The sequence below is a fragment of the Nyctereutes procyonoides genome, unplaced genomic scaffold (assembly GCF_905146905.1).
Source record: "Nyctereutes procyonoides isolate TBG_1078 unplaced genomic scaffold, NYPRO_anot_genome, whole genome shotgun sequence".
Lineage (NCBI taxonomy): Eukaryota > Metazoa > Chordata > Mammalia > Carnivora > Canidae > Nyctereutes > Nyctereutes procyonoides.
This window is the reverse complement of record NW_026575082.1, coordinates 35,290,145-35,311,983: the sequence shown is the minus strand read 5'-3', so window position 1 is coordinate 35,311,983 and position 21,839 is coordinate 35,290,145. Positions and strand designations below refer to the sequence as shown.

At 33.4% G+C, this 21,839-nt stretch overlaps 1 protein-coding gene across 1 annotated transcript in view; it reads right to left on the bottom strand.

Annotated features, from left to right (window-relative positions):
* Positions 1–21,839, bottom strand: part of LOC129514645 (low-density lipoprotein receptor-related protein 1B) — a 1,831,349-nt gene that overhangs the window by 688,816 nt on the left and 1,120,694 nt on the right. Inside the window, exons 15-16 of the mRNA XM_055333402.1 lie at positions 14,792–14,914; positions 2,830–2,970 (exon numbers count right to left, since the gene is read on the bottom strand). Of these exons, the coding sequence (XP_055189377.1) occupies positions 2,830–2,970; positions 14,792–14,914 (264 nt within the window). The remainder of the gene's footprint in view (positions 1–2,829; positions 2,971–14,791; positions 14,915–21,839) is intronic.

The following is a 21,839-nucleotide window of genomic DNA, read 5'->3' as shown; positions in this document are numbered from 1 at the left end:
TCTGAAATGAATGGCACAGTGCTAGAATATTAACCATGGGACCTCAGGATTATAATGCTGCTCAGAAATCACTGCAAGCTTAGAAAAGATCCCATATTGCTAGAACGTGGCCAGAAATGTTGTTTTCATTGCTCCTTTTGTTTAATCCTCTATTCTCCACGTCCTGGGTGCTATGTTAGACTCTGAGACTATAAAAACACTAAAACATAATGTGTCTCCTCATAAAGTTATCCATCTCTTAGATGCACCAGATAAGTAGGCATATAATTGCAATATTGTTTGGCACTACCATGATAAAGGAATATACATAAGATGCTTAGCTCCAACTGGGCTATACAGAGAAGATTTTTCAATGTTCACAAAAGACTTCCCTATAAAGGTCATGGTAAACCATGGTGATTTCCATAGGCCGCAGTGTTATAGAGGAGAGGAACAGAAGGGCATTTTTAGAGATCTACATGTAGTCCAACTTGATAAGAACAAAGAAGGTAAGTGTATGCCTGATAGGCATGTAAGGCTAAAAAGGCAAACATGAGTCATAACATGTTTATACGTGAATCAATGGATTTTAGAATTTATCTTGTTGGTTATGGATTTACTGGAATAATGAGATTAGATTTCATCTTATAAATACCACTCTGGAAGCTGTATTGAAAGTTGGCCTTAGTTAAAGGACCAAAAGTGGCAGAATAATAGCAGAGCACTTGCTGAGTTAATCTAGGATAGAGGACTAATTTAGCCAGTGAAGTTGGAGAGGAGGTAAAATGGAAAATTCATTATATAGAATTGAATATGGATTATAAGTGAAACAGAAGACTGCAGGAGAAGTCCATGTATAGGCTTTGGCAATGGTATGGAAAGTGATAAAAATAATCAAGAAAAACATCCTGACCAAGAATTTTAACACTACAATGAACAGTACAAATGCAATGCCCCACATACTCATAGAAGAAATAAGTTTCTTTGTGAATTTGTGAAAAGAACAATCATACAGGGAGTAGCATGGACCGAAAGGACTAGTACATAACTATTGTGATAAAATACTTGTGCTCTGAACAGGTGCTCTGTGACTATGAAGGAAGCTGATAACACTGGGCGCATTCACTAAAACCATGAATAAGTATTGTGAGTCAGAGACAATTAATTTAATCAATAAATAAAATATCATTTATGTAAAAAAAAGTTGAGAAAAAAAACCTTTATCCTTAGATAAAATCAGTCCTCCCACTCTGAAATTTTTGTCTAATTGTATCAAGTTAGTATCTAAGATACTAGGGATTTATACTTTATAGTAGAGCTATCAGTAGGATTGAAAACTTGGAGCACATAATGTTGAAATCAGAGTCCATATTTGAAAATTAAGGGAAGGTAGCATTATATTCATTTACTAATTACAACTTATGCATTTATATATACCTGGAAATACATTTTAAAATATCATGGGGCGCTTGGGTGGCTCAGCAGTTGAGCATCTTCCTTCAGCTAGGACGTGATCCCAGGGCCCAGAATCGAGTCCCACATCGGACCGCCTGCTTCTCCCTCTGCCTGTCTGCCTCTCTCTCTTGTCTCTGATGAATAAGTAAATACAAATCTTAAAAAAAGAAACTCATATTCTTGGAGTTTTGTCCCAAAAATAAAGAGTTGCATTGTACAGATGTTCAGACTAATTCTGTCCATTCTTTTTTTTTAAGATTTTATTCATTTATTTGAGAGAGAGAGAGAGAACAAGTGGTGGGGGGACAGGGAGCAGAAGGAAAGGGAGAAGCAGACACTCCACTGAGCAAGGAGCCCAACATGGGGTTCAATCCCAGGACTCCAGGATCAAGACTTTAGTTAAGGCAGACATGTAACCAACTGAGCCACCAAGGTACCCCAATTCTGTCCATTCTTAACAAAAGATCTTTAAACGTTTATTTTTATAATCTTGGATTAAAAAAAAAAAAGAAAGACAAGAAAATGGAGGACCACCAATTAACTCAATTAGTTCAGCCATTCTAACCTGGAAAGTGTTATCAATTAAAAGAAAAACACTTTTCTTTTTAAAATAATTTATCTAGGTCAAATTAAAAGACTAAGGATACATATATACATCGCGTACCTCTCTCCACATAAAAATATTTTATGTATCTCAAAACCATTCCAGTATGACTCTAATCAAATATATTCTCAAAACATTATTTAGTGTATTTCTCAAGATGTCTTCCTTCCACATATGTGAGACCATGCCTTATCCCAACCAGAAACATGACACCCTTCCTATTGTGGGAAATGATAACCAGCTAAATAGAAGGCCAAGGGGAGAAAATCAAATCTTGAATTTCTATCTGAGTGCCCCATATGTGTCTACCGTGTCCTGAGCTAGTGAAGTTAGGTAACAACATGTTCTAAACCCATGTCTGTTTTTTTGAATTTTCTTCAAGGCTCTGTTGCCAAGGAGCAATAGAGTGGATCATGACCTTCTGTACAAGTAATTCTGACTTGAGGGAGTTTAAATTGATTTTCCACATCTTTAAATTCAGAGATCCCAAAGGGTCTCCTATAGCAACCTTCTGACAATGGTGTGGTGACACTGATAGCACAAAACAGGGAAGGAGTGGACTTCTGGAGCACCCAAAATGATAATATTAAAGTTGTAAAAGGACAAGAAAATCAGGGCCTTAAAACTATGCAAGGAGACAACCTAAAGTCTATTCTCTATACAAAAGGATGACTAAGGGGGGAAAAATGGAGTTTAATTTTTCTTAGATGTTTTTAAATTTCACAAACTGCTCTGATGGTTCACATGCTAAAAGACTCAGGGAAATGTAATATTACTTGGAGGGAACATACAGCAATTTACTGAATCTTCATCACTTCCATCTAGACAGTCATCATCACCATCACATTTCCAGCGAGCTTGGATACAGTGTCTGTTTTTACAGCGGAATTCTCCAGCTTTGCATATGTGAGGCAATACTTCTCCAGGATTAACTAAGGTTAAAAATAAAACAAACAACAACAACAAAACAAAACAAGACAAGACATATGAACAATACTAGCTATATTCAGTTCATTACAATGTAAGCTTTGTTTAAATAACAAAAATTCTGATTCATTTCATGTTATCGAACACATGAAAACTTCTTAACATTGCAATGACAACCATCTTTGGAGATGAGAAAAATTCAAGGTTTTATGACAATAATTATTCTACTAAGAATTTTAAAGATTTATTCTAAACAACCATCACCAAAATAATAAATAATACCAATAATAACAACATACTATCACCTCATATTCCCACTAAGTGTGTAGTTTTACTTTTTAAAGGGCTTTCATTGATAATCTCAATTATTATCATGACCTATTATAGGGCCACAGCAAAATTTTTTTTCACCTCCATTTTACAGATAAGTACATCCCAAATTAATCAAAATGAAAAAAAATAAGACAGTAGCACAGCCACAATGGCTATATTAACCGTGCTGGTCTGCAAGTGGGAGAAAAAATCAGGTCTGGTTGGATATTCCTGGAGGTATTAAATTATGAAAAATGATCTTATTATACATCTGATTCTATGTAGCGTTTTCTCTATATACCCCATGTTCTCTCATCAAATGTTAGGAATTCAGTTGATTGGGATTTATTCACAAATTGAAAGGATGATGATGATGATGATGATGATGATGATGATGATTTTTTTCTGAGTGGATTTGATAGGAGTCTACAAAGAGGAATATGTGGCAATGGTTAAAATAAATGATTTGTCTTTCATGAAGTGAAAAATATGTTGAATTTTCAAAAGTTAGTTTATTGCTAAAAGAAACAAAAGTTAATCTTTCTATAGCAATCCTGATGGCTTTAACCTTTATTTTGGATAAGTCATTTGGACTGAGGAACTGTCACAGGATCTATATACATGCCAATAGTAGGGGATGTCAAGAAAACATATTAAGCATTTCCAGAATGCTTTGTGTTAGCTCTCCTTTAATCCTTGCATTTTCCCTGCTCCAAAGAATGGAAGAGGGATTGTGACTCTTGAACCATCACTGTGGAGAATCTGCTTCAAAAAGTTATGCAGTGAGGCACAAGGCTCTAGGGTTCCTGTGTTTGGAAAAGGAAAACCACCCATTTAATCCAGACTCCTGGTTAAGGCTTTAAGGGTAAAAACTAATCAGTGTGGTAAATGAAATATTCAGTTTGAATAAAGGCAAGCCTGTCTTTTCTATCCCCTCTCAGACAAGTAGACACTGTCTGTAGAAACTGGCAGTAATTCTGTCTCCCTTTTTAATTCTAATCCTTTTCAGTAACAAAATGCTGAAGCAGCAATTTCTTTAATGATACCATTTCTGTAAAGTCGCTTGAACGTAAAATAATAATAATAATAATAATAATAAAAATTGTAAATTGTTATCTGTATAGAACAAGTCCCAAATAGGAATTGATAATAATATAAAAGCAAAAAGGGAGATCACTGGGTCTCCTAGTCAACCAAAGGATGTTTTTTATAGCACTAACTGGGAGTGAGGATAGTAACCAAAGCAAAGTGGAAATACATTGGGATATGTCTGGGCCTTTGTAGGATAGAGCTTTTCTCTCAAAATCTCTAGAATTGATTACTGATGACACACAAACTATCCTAATTTTGAGTCTCAAGTTTGCTCAATTGGACCCTAATATGTTCAAGGGTAGGGTAATTTCTTCTTTGAATCCACATAAACTCAGCTTAAAACTGGGCATTTTTAATGAAGAGGATTTTGATTAATTTCTATTCCTTAATGATTAGGGCTAATGGTCAACAATCTCTCATTTCAAAAAAAAAAAAAATGAGGATCCCTGGGTGGCTCAGCAGTTTAGTGCCTGCCTTTGGCCCAGGGTGTGATCCTGGGGTCCTGGGATTGAGTTCCACACCAGGGTCCCTGCGTGGAGCCTGCTTCTCCCTCTGCCTGTGTCTCTGCTTCTCTCTCTCTCTGTCTCTCTCTCTCTCTCTCTCTGTCTGTCTCTGTCTCTCATGAATAAATAAATAAAATATTAAAAAAAATTCAGTCAGACAAGAAATCTGATTTGAAATGTAATCAGCTTCCTCCGAACTTAAGTTCAGCTTTAAGATTTTCTTTAGTCTCTCTATAGTTGATGCCAAAGAAATGCTATGTCTTTCTGTGACGTAGCATTGACATTTATGAAACAACTATGTCAGCTGTTTCACAGTTTGAGGACTGGAAAACTCAAGAAACCATTTTTTTTTTTCTGGTAACCTTCCCACCAATTTAAAAAGCTTAGCTTTCACATGGTCTTTTGATCAAATAAATTCAACTGACAGTTTTAGGAAATGATCAAGGATATACATATACAAGAGTGAAATTATAGCTGCTTCTGAACAATTATATCTATATTAAAGAAAAGCAAGTGTTTAGGAAAAGACAAACCATCCTCCCCCCTCAAACTAATATTTTAAATAAATATTCTTTAACATAAACAATTTGGAGATAATGCCTTTAAGTCTGCTTAGAGTTTAAATGTTTTTCAAGTGATATCCAGACCATTATGGAAAGAATGCAAATAGGAAAAATTTCCAAACTTGTTTTAAACACGGTTTCAAATATGTGTGGATTGTTGGTTATTTTTAAGTGATATTTACTAGTACAAAGGTGGTGATTTTCAAAAATATATGATGACAATGCCCAAAGTTTTATTTTCATTTTTCATAACAGTTACAAACAATTGTTTGAAAATCAATAGAGTCAACTTCCTGAAATAATTTCATCTTTTTATATTTACTGTTGATATTGATCTATATCTATGTCATTAGTATATACCATTATCATTTGTAATAGTAGTTAGATATTGCTTATATCCATAAGAACAGATATCATCAAACATTCACAAATATCTTTGACATTTTAAAGTGTCTGCAAGTCTTCTAGGCCCAATAATTTGTTGAGTACAAGGCATTTCTCCATGGTATTTCCATGTGTCTTCTGTCAGCTTTTATCCTGGACACTTTTTTCAAGAATATTTATATAGCTAACAGCCTTGGAAGACAAATAATGACATTTTCTAGAGCAGAGAGCAGGTTTTTTTTCTTGGCCAAATGAGTAAAGATAACATCTCCCTTCAGGGAAAATGTTGGGCAGATTTTCTAGCAGACTCATGCTTAGGGTTCTTCAGTGTGAATACAAATTCACTGTGTGTGCAGAATTCACCTAGACCTTCCTGTGCATTGTTTCTGTATGATTTAAGGGTAGGTGGGGCAAGGAGAAGGAATATGAACATGAAACTCATGCTGCCTGCTGGTGACATGAATAATAAAATCTTCTGTGTCTGATCCAAGAATTATATGTCTTCTGTCAGAATCTATGAATCTTTGACAAATTCACATATTAGCTTGCCTAGGGTTAAATCTTAGACCCTTCAGAATTGTTGACATAATAGTAATTATTTTAAAGAATACTGGGTTCTCATTTCCAAAGTCGTTCAAGGTATATGACATTTAGTTTTTTTCTAGTCCTAACCCAAGTCTTCCAGATGTAGTATGTCACAAAGAAACCATGTTGTCAAGGCTATCAGGAATATGCAGGACTTGTAATGATAGAAGAGAGATTATTTTTGTCCATTATCAAGAAAATATTTAATGTGATAGGTGATAATCTGGGTAAGATGGCATTTTAGACATTCAAACAGCATGGTCTTTTTCCAAGCATTGACCTAATTCTGTGGAATTGGGCAGCAATGTCATTTATTTCAGCACCCTAGCTGATGGCCAGGGAATCTAACTACTTCCATGAGAACCAATGAGATGATAAAGCAAGTATATTTGGAATCACATAAGAGAGCCAATAGCACCTAGGAAAAAGATTAATATCCATCTACCTTGAAAAAGCCTCTATAAGAGTCATTTTATAGACCATTTTTATATATTTAATGTTTCCACTTGAAATTCTTAAATGTAGGAAGGACAATGTCACATACAGAACAGAATTCACTGAGAATAGAACCAGGCATAGAATAGATGTTAAAAAATACTTGCTGCTTAACTTACTGGAATTATCAGAGATTTAATTCTACATTACAGCCATTCATTATAGTGAGAAATTCTATCTCTGGGGACTATATAAGTACTTCAGGAAAATAGTATCACTTCAATTGGCTAAAAAGCTAATAAATAGTCTTCTATCATCATCCAAGATCATGGGGGAAGTTAGCTTAACTGAAGGAAAAAAAAATCTACATGTAGATAAACAGAAAGAGTGATAAAGTTTCCCCTCCCAAGCCAAAAAAATTGAACATACAGAAAAACCTCCATGTATGTCACTTAGTTCCAATGTTTAAAACAATTTTTTAAATTCTCTTATTTTATTTATTTATTTATTTATTTATTTATTTATTTATTTATTTATTTATGATAGACAGAGAGACAGAGAGTGAGAGAGAGAGGCAGAGACACAGGAGGAGGGAGAAGCAGGCTCCATACCTGGAGCCTGATGTGGGACTCGATCCCGGGACTCCAGGATCGCGCCCTGTGCCAAAGGCAGGCGTCAAACCGCTGAGCCACCCAGGGATCCCCCAGTTCCAATGTTTAATGTGACTGAACCTATATAGCACTTGGGTGTTTGGGCAGACACATAGAGTACTTTTAATATATTAACAAGTGCTAGAATTGCAAGCTTTGCTTTAGAGTTCTGCTTTGCACCATGAATTTGAAAACTGATGTAAAACCTATAATTCTACCACCAGGGTCACTTCCAATAAAAATACTACAACATGATATCACCAGTAAGAAAGTTGACAAAGTAATAAATGATCCTTTAATTTAACCAGGATCAAAAATAAAATAACATGAATCATAACATTCCCGGCAAGGACTTGTCAGGTCTCAGACATCCTATGATACCAGCTATTAGAATATTGAAATTAGAAGGTCTCCACCTGACTCTTCCATGCACTACAAAAGGAAATATACATTCTAGGATTAGTTTCCAGTAAAAACTGGAGATTTCTGGAGTTAATATCCAGATCATAATGAAGTAAAGGGAGAAAACCTTTCTGGCTTATTTTATCTTAGTTTGGAATCATCTCAGATTTATCTCAGCTCAGCAACTGAAATCAATACATATGTTCCTCACCTTGGTTTAATAAGCTGTGGTGCCCATGAACAAGTATCTATGTTTCTCACTTCACTTTTCTTCTATTCAATCCCAGTGTGGTAATGAATCTAAGTATTTATTGTCTCCTCTGTCAACTGATGTTTTTGCTGTTGACCGTATCAAAATTATGATAATTTAGTCATAAAAGAATGAAAACTAGTACAGAAAAAAATAAATGAAGCTTTCCTCTGGTCCCTATACATTTTACATTAGGATGTACTTATTTAATAGATTGTTTTTGTATTTTGGGAGAATTTCTAACTATCTCTTATTTGAGCAGGGAGATAAAAGAACCTAAAAGAAAACTTGAAATTGCAGTGTTCTTAATGCCTTTATATAAGCTTGATTATGTAGGAAGGCAGTGCAAAAAATGCTGCGATGGGTTTTGAATTTCTCCTTTAGATCATAGCGGGATGACCTTTCATTAGATAGAGTGGTCTTCTGAGCAGCCAACCTAAGTGGTACATAATCGTCTGTGAGTTCCTATGCACAGAAGGCCATAAATATTCATCTGGATAGGGCTTCTAAACTTTTTACTGCTTTAAACTTTTTACTACACATTAGATTGCATATATCCTAGAACATAAGGCTTGTCACAGCTGAACAGATAAATGGCTTAGCCATAGTGGAGCACTGTTCTTGACAGAGGAATATATCTGGTGTTCCAGAAGGTAAAGAAGGTCACAGAGTACCACTGACATATAATTGTGCAATGCTACCCTTGGATGATCAATATTTTTAAGTTGCTCTCTTGGGAGTAAGGCACACTGGAAAATTCTGTCTTTTCTTTCAGGCCGCTAAAGAGGAATTTAAAAAATTACTGTCTTATTTTATACTGTCTTATTATATTAGACAAAATTATCCTGCTATTTAAAAAAAAGACTATCTTTTTTTAGAACCTTAACTTAATTTCTTGGGATTATCCATGTCCTCATTTATTAATTTTGTATATTGTGTTTTTCTCTACAAAGCCACCAAAATAAATTAAAAACTCATTTGATAATTGATCAAGTGGGTAACATATGCTTCTCCAGGGCAGTCAGTTCCAAGTTACTATGCTGTACCAGGTCTCATTTCTAGTTCTGAGAGGATTTTCTCATGCCACACAAGATTCACAAGGACAAAGACACCAGCCTACACTCATTCTTGATTCTTCCAGGTATGGCATTAGAATTCATCCTTAATCAATCATGTAGCATGCCAATATTTTTCAGCTGGGTGAATGCCTCTTCTGGCATAGCCTTATGCTGCAATTTCATTGAGAAACAATCACCGGTGTTTACTTCTGGTCTGACCAACCGCCAATGGGTTTTTGTTCAGTTCATGTCAATTCAATGGGGATGACTGGAACCAGGACAATCATATCTCAATGGCTGTAGTATGTATTTTTGTTTTGCTTGTTAACTCAGATTACAGAGTTAATCCAGTTGAAATCAGTTTACAAAACTGTAATGTCACCTGAACTAAATTAGAAGCTTAGAGGAATCAGCATTAATGAGAAGTTAGTGGCACACTCATATTTGTTCTACACCATAGTCTGCAACCATGAACTCTATTTGTAGTACTTTTGCACTTGAATTTCCTCATCGGAAAACTAAGGCTAACATATCCTTTTTAATTATTTTAAATGTAAATTAAATTTAGTTAACATATAGTGTATTATTAGTTTCAGGGATAGAATTTAGTGATTCATCAGTTGCCTATAATACCCAGTGCTCATTACATCAAGTACCCTCCTTAATGCCCATTATCTAGTTATCCCACCCCCCACCCACCTCCCCTTCAGCAACCCTCAGTTAAGAATTTCTTAGGGTTTGCCTGTATCTCTGTTTTTATCTTATTTTATTTTTCTTTCCCTTCTTGTTTTATTTCTTAAATTCCACATATGCATGAAATAATGTGATATTTGTCTTTCTCAGACTTATTTTGCTTAGCATAATACCCTCTAGTTCCATTCATGTCATTGCAAATGGGAAGATTTCATTCTTTTTTGATAGCTGAGTGATATTCCATTGCATATATAACTTACATCTTCTTTATCTGTCAATGGACATCTGGGCTCTTTCCATATTTTGGCTATTGTGGACATTGCTGCTATAAACATTGGAGTGTATGTGCTCTTTTGAATCATTATTTATTTTTGGAAAAATACCTAGACATACAATTGCTGGGTCATAGGGTAGTTTTATTTTTAACTTTTTGAGCAAGCGCCATACTGTTATTCAGAGTGGCTCCAATAGTATGCATTCTCGCCAACAGAGTAAGAGGCTTCCACATCCTCACTAACATCTGTTGTCACTGGAGTTGTTTATTTTAGCCATTCTGGTCAGTATGAGATGGTATCTCATTGTGGTTTTTGATCTGTATTTCCCTAATGCTGAGTAATGTTGAGCATTTTTTTCAGGTGTCTGAAGCCTAACATGTCCTTAAAAAACTTTTGTCATTAAAGGAATAGGAACTGGAATAATTTATGTGAACACGCTGTGAATTGTTTGTAAGAAGTGAGTTATATCTTACTCATGATTTTTCCCATTACAACTGAAAGAAACCTGGGCAAGTTGTATGCCATGTTAAAGATACAGCAGAGTTTTAAACAACCAAATGCAACAAAGAATTCCCAAATAAGATCTCAGATGGTTATGTTGATTTAACATTGTTTATTGGAACAAGTATAGATACAATAATCTTTCCTGTCTCGTTTTATTGCCTTGAGTTGCATCATCGATGAATTGTAGATATTAGAAAGAATACCAATAGTAGCAGAACAATTTCTTTCACCAGATGTATAATCACATGTGTCCAGTCATGATAAGAAATTTCCTATCATAACTGCATGGCCAACACTGTGTATAGTATTTCTTTAAAGGCCAAAAGTCATCCAGTTTTATTGACACAGAGATATTCAATGGTCAGTATCTTTTCTATATCAATATTGATATAGAAATATGCCAATTCTTAAGAAATCCATAAGTTTTTAATGGGGCTTAGAATGAAGGAAATAGAAAAGATAATTTGAAGGTGAATGATCCGGATAATTATGATTCACACAATTAAAATTAAAGAACTAATTAGAACATTTCAAGCTTAAAAAGTCATCTAGATAGATCTGATGTATACACTCTCCCTCCAACTTCCTACTATGAAAAACTAAGATGAAGGAGAAAAACTCACAAGATTCCCTAAAACTCAGCCTCTTGATTATTCGACTGACATTATCTTAAGGGAATTTTGACTTTTTTGCAAGACCAATAGGACAAGATTTAAATATTCAGCTAGAAGCTTCTCTAACTTATATCATTAAAATTGAATAAGCCAACCTCTCTTTAGGTTAAAAAAAAAATAGAGACTGTTCGCTCCTGAGTACTGACTATAAGGTCTGTGCCTATCAAAAAAGGAGATACTTGCACTGTTAGCTTCTATCCTTGAGAGGAAATCTGAGGGTAGAGCAAAGGAAGGATGATGCTTGTTAGAGGTCCATAAAGAGTACTGTGTGTGTGTGTGTGTGTGTGTGTGTGTGTGTGTGTGTGTATACACATTTCATCTGTTCAAAATGTCAGAGTTATTCAGCTGGGATAGCAAAAAAATCTCATTTTATGCCAGAACAATAACTTTAGATGAATCTGTGGTAGACACTAAAAATTGAACTTGGAAATGTACATATAAACTATACCTTTCTCTTTCTCAATAACCAAGATAAGATTTAGTCTATCAGACAACCAGACAGATTTTATGTTGTTCAAAGTAATGCTTAATTCTTGTCTATTGACAAACTATAGGTCTTTATAGATTTCTTCTTATGATACATAAACAACAAAATAGAAATTAAAAAATTATACCACAGAACAAAAGAAGGAAAACACCTGATGACTCAAAGAAAGTAAACTTCTGATAATTATATTCTATGGAAAATTGTCTTAACAGACAATTTAAAAATCCTACTAACAGTGAAAAAAGTTTGCCCAGAGAAACATAATTCATAATTGTACTCTCAACTATATTATTCCAGAATAAATTAAATAGTATTTCCAGAATTTGGAGAAATTTATGTTTAGCCAAGAACTAATTTCCAGAATTGTCGATTGTATATAAATGCAAATGAGGCCTATTTAGAAAACACAGGAACTCTACAGTATGTGGTCTTTGTGCTCCTCTTGAAAAAGCAACTTCAAGAAATATTTATCCTAAATATCAGTGGATATTAATAAACAACAAGGAATTGAAGTTTGAATCCTAAGCAATATACTAGTAAAGCACTGACTCAGATCTAAAAGAAACTATTATAAAATTGATCAACAAACTAGCTATGCATGTCAAAACATTTTTTAAAAAGACTTTCTGATTGAAGATTCAAAATAATATTCCTTGTCAGAAATCCTAAATTACAATAAGGAATGAATTGAGGAAAATAAAGAGAATAGTATAAGTATTGTTTTTAATTTTATTTATTTATTTGAGAGAGAGACAGAGATAGCAAGAGAGAGTAGGAGTGGGGAAGAGAGGGAAAAGCAGGCTCCCCACTGAGCTGGGAGCCCCATGTGGTGCTCCATCCCAGGACCCTGGGATTATGACCTGAGCTGAAGGCAGACACTTAACTAAGTCACCCAAGCGCCCTGAGAACAGTATAAAGAAAGTCAAAGTTCTCATCTCAAATAGTTAAAAGTCAAAATAATAGTAATAGGATTTAAAACTGGTGGTATTAAGCCAAATGTTTAAAAAAAATGTAACAAACTGACCATGTACTATATGGTAAAATACAAAAGAGATCATAAAAAATAAAGAAATACACAAATAGTCTATAACAATCCATCAGATGTAACACCAATATTAAGTAGAAATATGAAGAAAAATGGTTCAAAAATTGTGTTTACAAGGATTATGTAGTCACATGATAAGATGCTTATGCTTCTAAGTAAAAATAAAATACAATGTAAGTTATACTGTGATATGATACAAAATGTCTAAAACTGCAATATAACTAAGAATTCCGTTTCCAAAATAAAATAATTCGGGGTCTAAATTCCAAATGTCCTAAGTAGTAATTATGTAAATTATGTAAAGTTATTAACCCTCAAGTCCGCATTCTGAATAATAAAGTGAGCTAGTAATAGTATCTTCCTTATATGATTATTGTAGGGGTTAAAGAGGACCATGAAATTTTATCATAAAATCTCACATCCTATATTGAATTCAATAAATTTTACCTACAATTATTAGTAGTAGTGAAAATTAATAACCTCCAGGGATATATAATTATAAGAAACAACATCAAAATGTCTTAATAGATTATTGTTGAATTGTGGCATTATGGGCATTATGGCATGATTTTTCACTTAAATATTTTCTGTGTATTTCTCAAATGTTACTATGTATTAAGTTATTTTAAAAAATCCTTTATCCTCAACATTTCTTCAGAAGAAACATTTCAGATAAGTTGAAATCTTATACTTTTCTCTTCTTCTGCCTCCCCTAGACAATAATTATAACTGATGAAAAATGCATTTATTTATGTACTATTTAACATTTGTGATGGTTAATTTTATGTGTCAATTTGAGTAGGCCTTAGAGTGCCCAGAGGTTGGGTTAAATATCATTCTGGGTGTGTCTGTGAAAGTGTTTTTGATGAGATTGACATTTGGATCTGTAGACTACATTAATTAGGTGAGTGGCCCTCATCCAACCAGCTGAAGGCCTGAATTGAACAAAAAGGCCTGTCTTCCTGCACATAAGAGGAATTCTTCCTGCCTGACTACCTTGAGTTGGGACATTGGTTTTTTCCGCTGCCTTCAGAGTTCAACTGAAACACTGGCTCTTCTTGGGTCTTTAGCCTACTAGCGTTCAGACTGGAGCTATACCACTGATACTCCTCAGTTTCTAATGCATTGACTACGGATACCGGGAGTTGTCATCCTCCATAATTGCATGCGCCAATTCCTCATAACAAATCCCTTCTATATATTTATATCCTATGGGTTCTGTTTCTCTGAAGAATCATGAGTAACATGCAAGTCAAGATCAAATTATTCCATAAACATTTATATAGTACTCAGTACATAATACATAGCATTGCTCCTATTGCCATGGTTAAGGGACTTGATATGATGTATAAAGAGCACAAATTTCAAAAGGGTCACATTGAAATGACAAGATGCAGTAAATTGAGGAAGGTCAGTAAAAGTTAATAAAGTGCCTTTAATCCAGGTCAATCAATCCAATTAATTCAGCATTTTGATAAAGTCTAGAATTTCCCTAAATCTCTTTTGCCTCCTTTGCTTTCAACAAAGATAGATAACAGAGCTTGCCCTACAGTGAAGGTCCTTAACAATTTTATGAAATATTTTCTTCTGTGGTGTGGCACATATATATATGATATATATATATATATCATATATATATATGCCACAAATATTATATATATATATATATATATATATATATATGTTTTATTTTGCTTTCTTCACAAATGCTCTGGAAAACATCATTATTCAACCTTTGCTTTAATAAAAATGAATTCAGTTAATTATTTGTAGTCTAAAAAGAAATATACCTAAGTGATTCTCTTAATTCACTTTCCAAGATTGATTTTAATTCCTTTGGTTTCATCTGTTTTTTTTTTCTCCTAAAAAACATATATAATCAATGAGAATAACAAACACACAAACAAAACTTACATGTGCAAGTTGTCCCGTTTTCATCTAGAAGTTGATTATCAGCACAAGCACATACTCGACCTCCTGGAATGGCTAAGCACAGTGTACTACAGCCCCCATTATTCACTCGGCACATATTATCACCTGCAAAAGGAGGGAAGTGAATACATCAGAGAACTCTGATTCTATCCAAACTCAGCCAGTTCAGGTTCACACTCTTTCTAGGAGATGTACACAGGCATAAAAATATACACATATACATGCATATGCATATTACATATTCATTAATGTAGTCAGGATACCTACTGAATCCTAAATAAAATTCAGAAACATTAAAAAATATATGATGCACTGGGAAATAAAAGGAATGTGCACGTTGGTTAGAAGAGATAGAGGTATGTGTGTAGATAAGTACCAGGAAAGAGGAAGGTTACAGGACATGATGATGTCTGTCTGGGATAGCAGTTAGACCTAGTGTTTTCAAATCTGATTTCTTCCTAAAGTAGATCACTTACTCTTAGAATATGACTTTGGATACCAAGTGAACAGAAAAAAAAAATGAGCACAGGTTGAAGGGGTGGAATAGTCTTCTCTCTTGTGCAAGGAATACATTAACATGTCAGTGCATTGATGACTGCAAGGAACACAGGCAATCTTGAAACCTTGAAAATGAATAGGCCGGCTAGTACCAGTAGAATGTATAATGCACAAGTGTATAAATGTTCCAGTGGACCATCCCAGTAGACCTAGCCAGCAGAGACATTGATGAAGTATGCAACAGACATCAATAAAGTAGGGAGGATTCACAAAGGTATTATCTATGAACATTTGTGAGTCACCCTTGGAAGCAGATAAAACTGACATAAAATTTTGAAAAGGTTGGAGGTTCTATACAATGCAGGTAATTACTACTTTGATGGCAAGATGGAAAGGCAAGGAAGAAAGTATATTTACTTAGATGTATACCTGCAGAATGTTATGAAGAACTCTATAACTCTAGCAATCCAATTCACAGAGTAAATATCCAGGTCATTTTATACTGTGCATTTTTCAAGATATAAATAAATAACATTTTGAGAATATCAGAAAATCTGACTCAAACATTAAAAATAGTTTTTAACTACTTGGAGGCATACAATAAAATAATATAATATTTTCAGATGTATTGGCAGTTGAAGCACAAGTGCCAAAAATCAGACTGATGGGATTATTGTACTGTGGGCCTTAGGGGTTGTCTGTGTTAGGCAGAGAATATTAAGGAATCAGTTAAAAATCAAAACAAACAAAAACTATCAAAATATTGCTGTATGAAATAAATATTTAACTCATTCCCATAAATTATCTTGTGTGTCCACAGATCAAAAGAAATAACCTGAAGTACATAATCGTGTCTGTTCATTATTCTGAGAAGTAAATTAAATTTATTGAGTTTATGAAAGGTAAAAATACATTTGAAAGCTAAGGAAGCTAATAATTCAAGCTTTAGTACCATTTTCCAAACTCAGAAGATAATGAAGTTCAAGTTTTTTCCAGTAAGGAATATAGCAGTTTTTAAAATTTCCAAATACTGCTATATTTATTACATAACCACGGAATAAAAATGTAACACTTCATAGGATACTCAGGTGGTTCTGAGCTATGCATATTATGGACAGGATTAAATTATATACTCATTATTTCAGTTACATTCAGATTCTTGAAATTTTGATTTAACCAAAATATTTTGAGAACTATATGAAGAATTTAAAACAGTAAAATATAGTGAAGTATTGAAAGCAATATATCAGGACACATTTTCATATTGAAAATATATGCTAAATATCACATTCTTTTTTTAATAGCATGACTCATGCTTACCATTCTCATTGAATATGAAAGTTAGGTATTTATAAATAAGCTACCATTACTCAAACTTTTAAATACATTCCCTTTCTGTGAATACCATATATTAAAGAAAGAGGAATTGGCATTTGTCCTGTTATGATAGAAATCCAAAATTAAATAAATTTGAATATTTCCATATCTCTCATGGGAATTGCCTAGATCTCTGTTTTTTTTTAGCAGTATCTGAATATATTTTTGAATTTATTACTTCAAATTAAATTTATTACTTCAGTCTTTTTTTTTATAAACTTTTTTTTAATTTTTATTTATTTATGATAGTCACAGAGAGAGAGAGAGAGAGAGAGAGGCAGAGACATAGGCAGAGGGAGAAGCAGGCTCCATGCACCAGGAGCCCGACGTGGGATTCGTTCCCAGGTCTCCAGGATCGCGCCCCGGGCCAAAGGCAGGCGCTAAACCGCTGCGCCACCCAGGGATCCCTATTACTTCAGTCTTTATTGAATTTATAGTAGGTTGCAAAACTTTTCATGTAAAAATATGGTGTTGAAAATATGATTTAGTGACTACAAAAAGCATTCAAAATTTTGTAGATAAAAATGGAAGACTGTTCATTAACATATTGATAGTTATAATTATTGGAAATCTATAGTCATCAGCAGGAGGGATATTTATTTATTATTTATATATTTATAGATCATGTAAATATATTTATGTATTATATATTTAATTTAATTTAATTTTTCTAATGAACTAAGATAGGTTTATCTCATTTGCAGATGGGATTACTGGTGAGATAGGGCTTAAATGATTTTTCTAATGCCTGGAAATTAATAATCTTTATCTTAAATAATGATTTAGAATTAGGTGTTATTGTTTACTATCATCATTTCTAAATAATCAGAAACATAGATTTTTCTTAATCTAAAATTCATGCTTTTATACTCTTCTTTGCATATAACAAAATAAAATTAAATCAATAAAGGACAGACAAAATAACAGTGAAAACAGCATAATGAAATATCCTAGATTAAATTACTGTGGTAGCAAATACTTTTTTAAAAAATCAAATATTCAAGGAAAACAAATGAAGAGTACCTTTTAGAATTAAGTTTAAGATAGTGGTCTGTTTGGGCCAAAATATTTGTCTTTTTCCCCACGATATTTTAGTTAAGAGAAGTGAAACTATTCTACCCCTTATAGAATCTGGCACAGAAGAGTATGTCTGATAAACATTCATTAGATGATGAGTGAATGAATGAATGAATGAATGAATGAATGAATAGTACTTAGTAATATGACAAAAACAATCATTTGGGCATATAGATGTAAAGTACAAGTGTGTTGATGTATATATATGTCTGTTTTAAGAACATAATGGGGCTTTTCTCATTTGCATATAAGTATATGTATACTTTGTCTATATAATTTGCATTATTTAAAGGTGTATTATAACTGTCAAAGAACAGTAATAAAGACACAAATGATATATGAAAACATTTCACAAGCCTATAATAAAATATCAGTGCTTACTAATTTGAAAAGCTATCTGCATGTTTATTACAGCATTATTTACAACAGCCAAGACATGGAAGAAATCTAAGTGTCCATCAACAGACAAATGGATAAGAAAAACATGGTGTATATACACACACATACACATACACACATGCACACACCCACACATATGCACACACCCACAGAAAAATATTACACAATCATATAAAGGGGTGATATCTTGCCATTGGTAACAACATGGATGGATCTAGAGGGTAAGTGAAATAAGTCAGACAAAGAAAGACAAATACCATATGATTCTAATCATAAATGTAATCTTTTAAAAATGAAAAAAACAAAAAGCAGAATTAGAATTATAAAGACAGAGAAAAATCTGATGGTTTCCAGAGGGAAATGGGTGGGTGACTGGACCAACTGACTGAAGGGGAATGAGAGAGAGAGGCCTCCAGTTATGGAATGAGTAAGTCATAGGAATAAGAAACAGAGCAGAAGAAATACAGTCAATGATATTTTGATAGCAATGTAATAGGGCAGATGGCAGCTGTACTTGTGATGAACTTCAGTATAACATATAAACTTATCAAATCACAGTTGTACACTTGAAACTAATGTAACATTGTATGTCAACTATACTCAAATAAAATGAGAAAGCAAAATATTGCTGTTTATAGACCTTAGTAATTTAACCTTTGTTAATAAAGCGTCTTTTATTTCTAGCAAATAACAAAATATGTAAATCATCACCACAAAGGAATCCCACTGTTTCATTTTATCTAAATCTTCATCAGAATGGTGAGAGGAAGAAATCCCCTTTTCCTTTTTTTAAAGTATTTTTTTTTTAATTTTTATTTATTTATGATAGGCACACAGTGAGAGAGAGAGAGAGGCAGAGACACAGGCAGAGGGAGAAGCAGGCTCCATGCATCGAGAGCCCGACGTGGGATTCGATCCCGGGTCTCCAGGATCGCGCCCTGGGCCAAAGGCAGGCGCTAAACCGCTGCGCCACCCAGGGATCCCGAAATCCCCTTTTCCATATGCTTCTTGGACTCTTCTCAGAGTTTTATCATATGTGAAGCTAGAAGCCTCCGACCCTAATATGAAACACATAAGCCAATGGAGATTTTCTTTATCCTACTTGATGGAGAGATAATTTGACTTGTAGTTGGAAGAGAAATTAGACTTTACATTCTTTCTAAAGGTTGGGTGAAAACTAGTAGAATGGGCTCTTGAGTCCAGATCCTGATTTCATCTAGGATAATTTCAGAAAAATCAACTTTGAATGATGTCAATCAATCCTAGGAAAAGATAAAGTGTGTCTTTTCCCCCTTGAAGAATTATATACTCATTAAAAATTTTTACATTTGCCTTGCTTTGAAGCTACTTTGTGTGGTGTGTGTGCTTCTGTGTGTGTCTTAACTCAATTAGGAGTGTCATTTGGGTTATTTTTTGATGGTGATTATTGTCAAAATGGAAAATTTGGAAAGATAAATTTTGTGATGATGGCCCTATCACTATAGGTAAATTTTACTAGACCTACACAATAATGTGTTTAATAAACATGTCATGCATTAAGTAAAAATTACTGTTTGTTATACTAGTGTTTTGTAATATGAAATCTCTGAATCCTGGGTATTATAAGGTAGTCAAGAACTTCATTTTTTTAAGTTATAAATAAAAATTTATCAGTGATAAAACTACAATGGCTACAGAAAAGACATACACTTTCCTTCTATCTAAAAGTATAGTGGTTATATAATTTTCATTAAATTGGCCACATAAATTAGTCACAAAAAAATACTTCATGGTCAGACAAACCTGAATTTGAATCCCAGTTTATCCCTGGCTCATTGTTTCCTGAGGGCAAATGGCTACATTGGCCTGATCCTTGGGGTTTTCAATGCACGATAGAAACAAATAGTATCTACCTTAAATATATTTTATGAGATTCAAATAAGAATATTTAGCCCATTTCCTGGTACTTAGAATTATAGTTAATTATTAATTAATTTCATATATTCAGCATACAAGCTAATCTATTATTTTTAATTCTATAATTTTATATTAAAACTATTCATTAACACTTGTTATTTTATTTTTTTCCTATTTTACTTATTTATTTATGAGAGACCCAGAGAGAGGCAGAGTCATAGTCAGAGTGAGAAGCAGGCTTCTCACAGGGAGCCTGATGTGGGACTCTATTTTAGACCCTGGGATCATGCCCTGAGTTGAGGGCAGATGCTCAACTGCTGAGCCACCCAGGCATTCCTCATTAACTCTTTTTAGATCCTGCACTTAGTTTTGATGATTCCATTCTCTAAAACATGTGGGAAAAATTAAAGTGTGCCTCTGAACCTAGAGAATAAACAGGAGAAAGTATGTTAGTTTTATACAATTGCTGTACTTTATATGAGAAATTTCAGGAGAGGATTTTAACAATGTTTCTAGATATCTAATGTAAATAAAAAAAAACCCCACAAAGTTTAATTAAATCAGAAGAAACGACAGTAGCATATGAGAAAAAAAATGTTTTGGAATTATTTAGGAATTCATTCCTAGGGGTAGTTTTCTCTTTAGTATGGTTATATATCTACCTTCCTGAAATTAGCTGCTATATTAACAAATAATTTGATAAGAGTCTCTTCTGATCTGGAGAGGTCAAATTAGCTGACTAATTTTTCTGACACCGAGTCTAAAAGAGTTTAGGTGTTACATTAATATGAATGTGAATGTTACATTTATAACATTCCTGGATTTTTTTCCCTGGTATTACTGTGGGGTGGGGTGTGTGTGTATGTGTTTGTGTGTGTGTGTGTGTGTGATATTATCTAGCATCTATGTATATACATGTATATACATATATATATTCATAGATACATGTATAAATACTCATGTAAGTTTACATAAGGTATATAGTCATATAAACCATAGTACCTCAGACAGAGAAAATACAAGGCCATATGAGACTAGTTTATCACATTCAATGAAGAAATTGTGATCTGTAACTATGTAGGAAGTTGCAACTATTCAATTGCAACTATCTTATTTCTAGAAAAATAATATAACAAAATACTATATAATCAAATTTCAAGTGCCACTCTGTGTTTCTAAATTTTTATTAATATCTTATGTTCACAAGATGCGAAAAAGAAATACCACTCTCTTTCTCATGATTTTCACTAAGAGAACATTATAATATGGTAAGATAACATGTCTGCTTTTGAATATCTGTGTGCATTTTGCTTTATAATCTACCCATTCTGGTTAATTTAGTAAAAAAATTAAATATTTAGATCCTAAGTAGGTTATCCATTTCAATATCTATTGAGTAAATGAAAAATATGTTGGCCAGACATCTCTCCATACTGTATTATTGATTCAAAAGATCCACTTAAGTAGTATTCAATCCTTAGCTACAAGAAGACTGGGTAGGAAACTTAAACTAACTGATTATTTCACCTAAGTTTATGAAAAATAATCCATCAACTTGCCCAAACACATTCTTTCAGTAACACAAAACATAATGGTTTCTACAATAAAAGTTACATAAAAAGTTTAGTAATTAGGGCTAAGCTTTCATTTTAATGTGCCTTTAATTGAACATTTTTAAAAAGTACTTTAAAAAAAAAGTATTTTCCATCCAAGAAATAGCATTGAACAATTATATGTCAATGGCACAGTCTAGAACACTGAGCATATTTCCTCATGAAACACA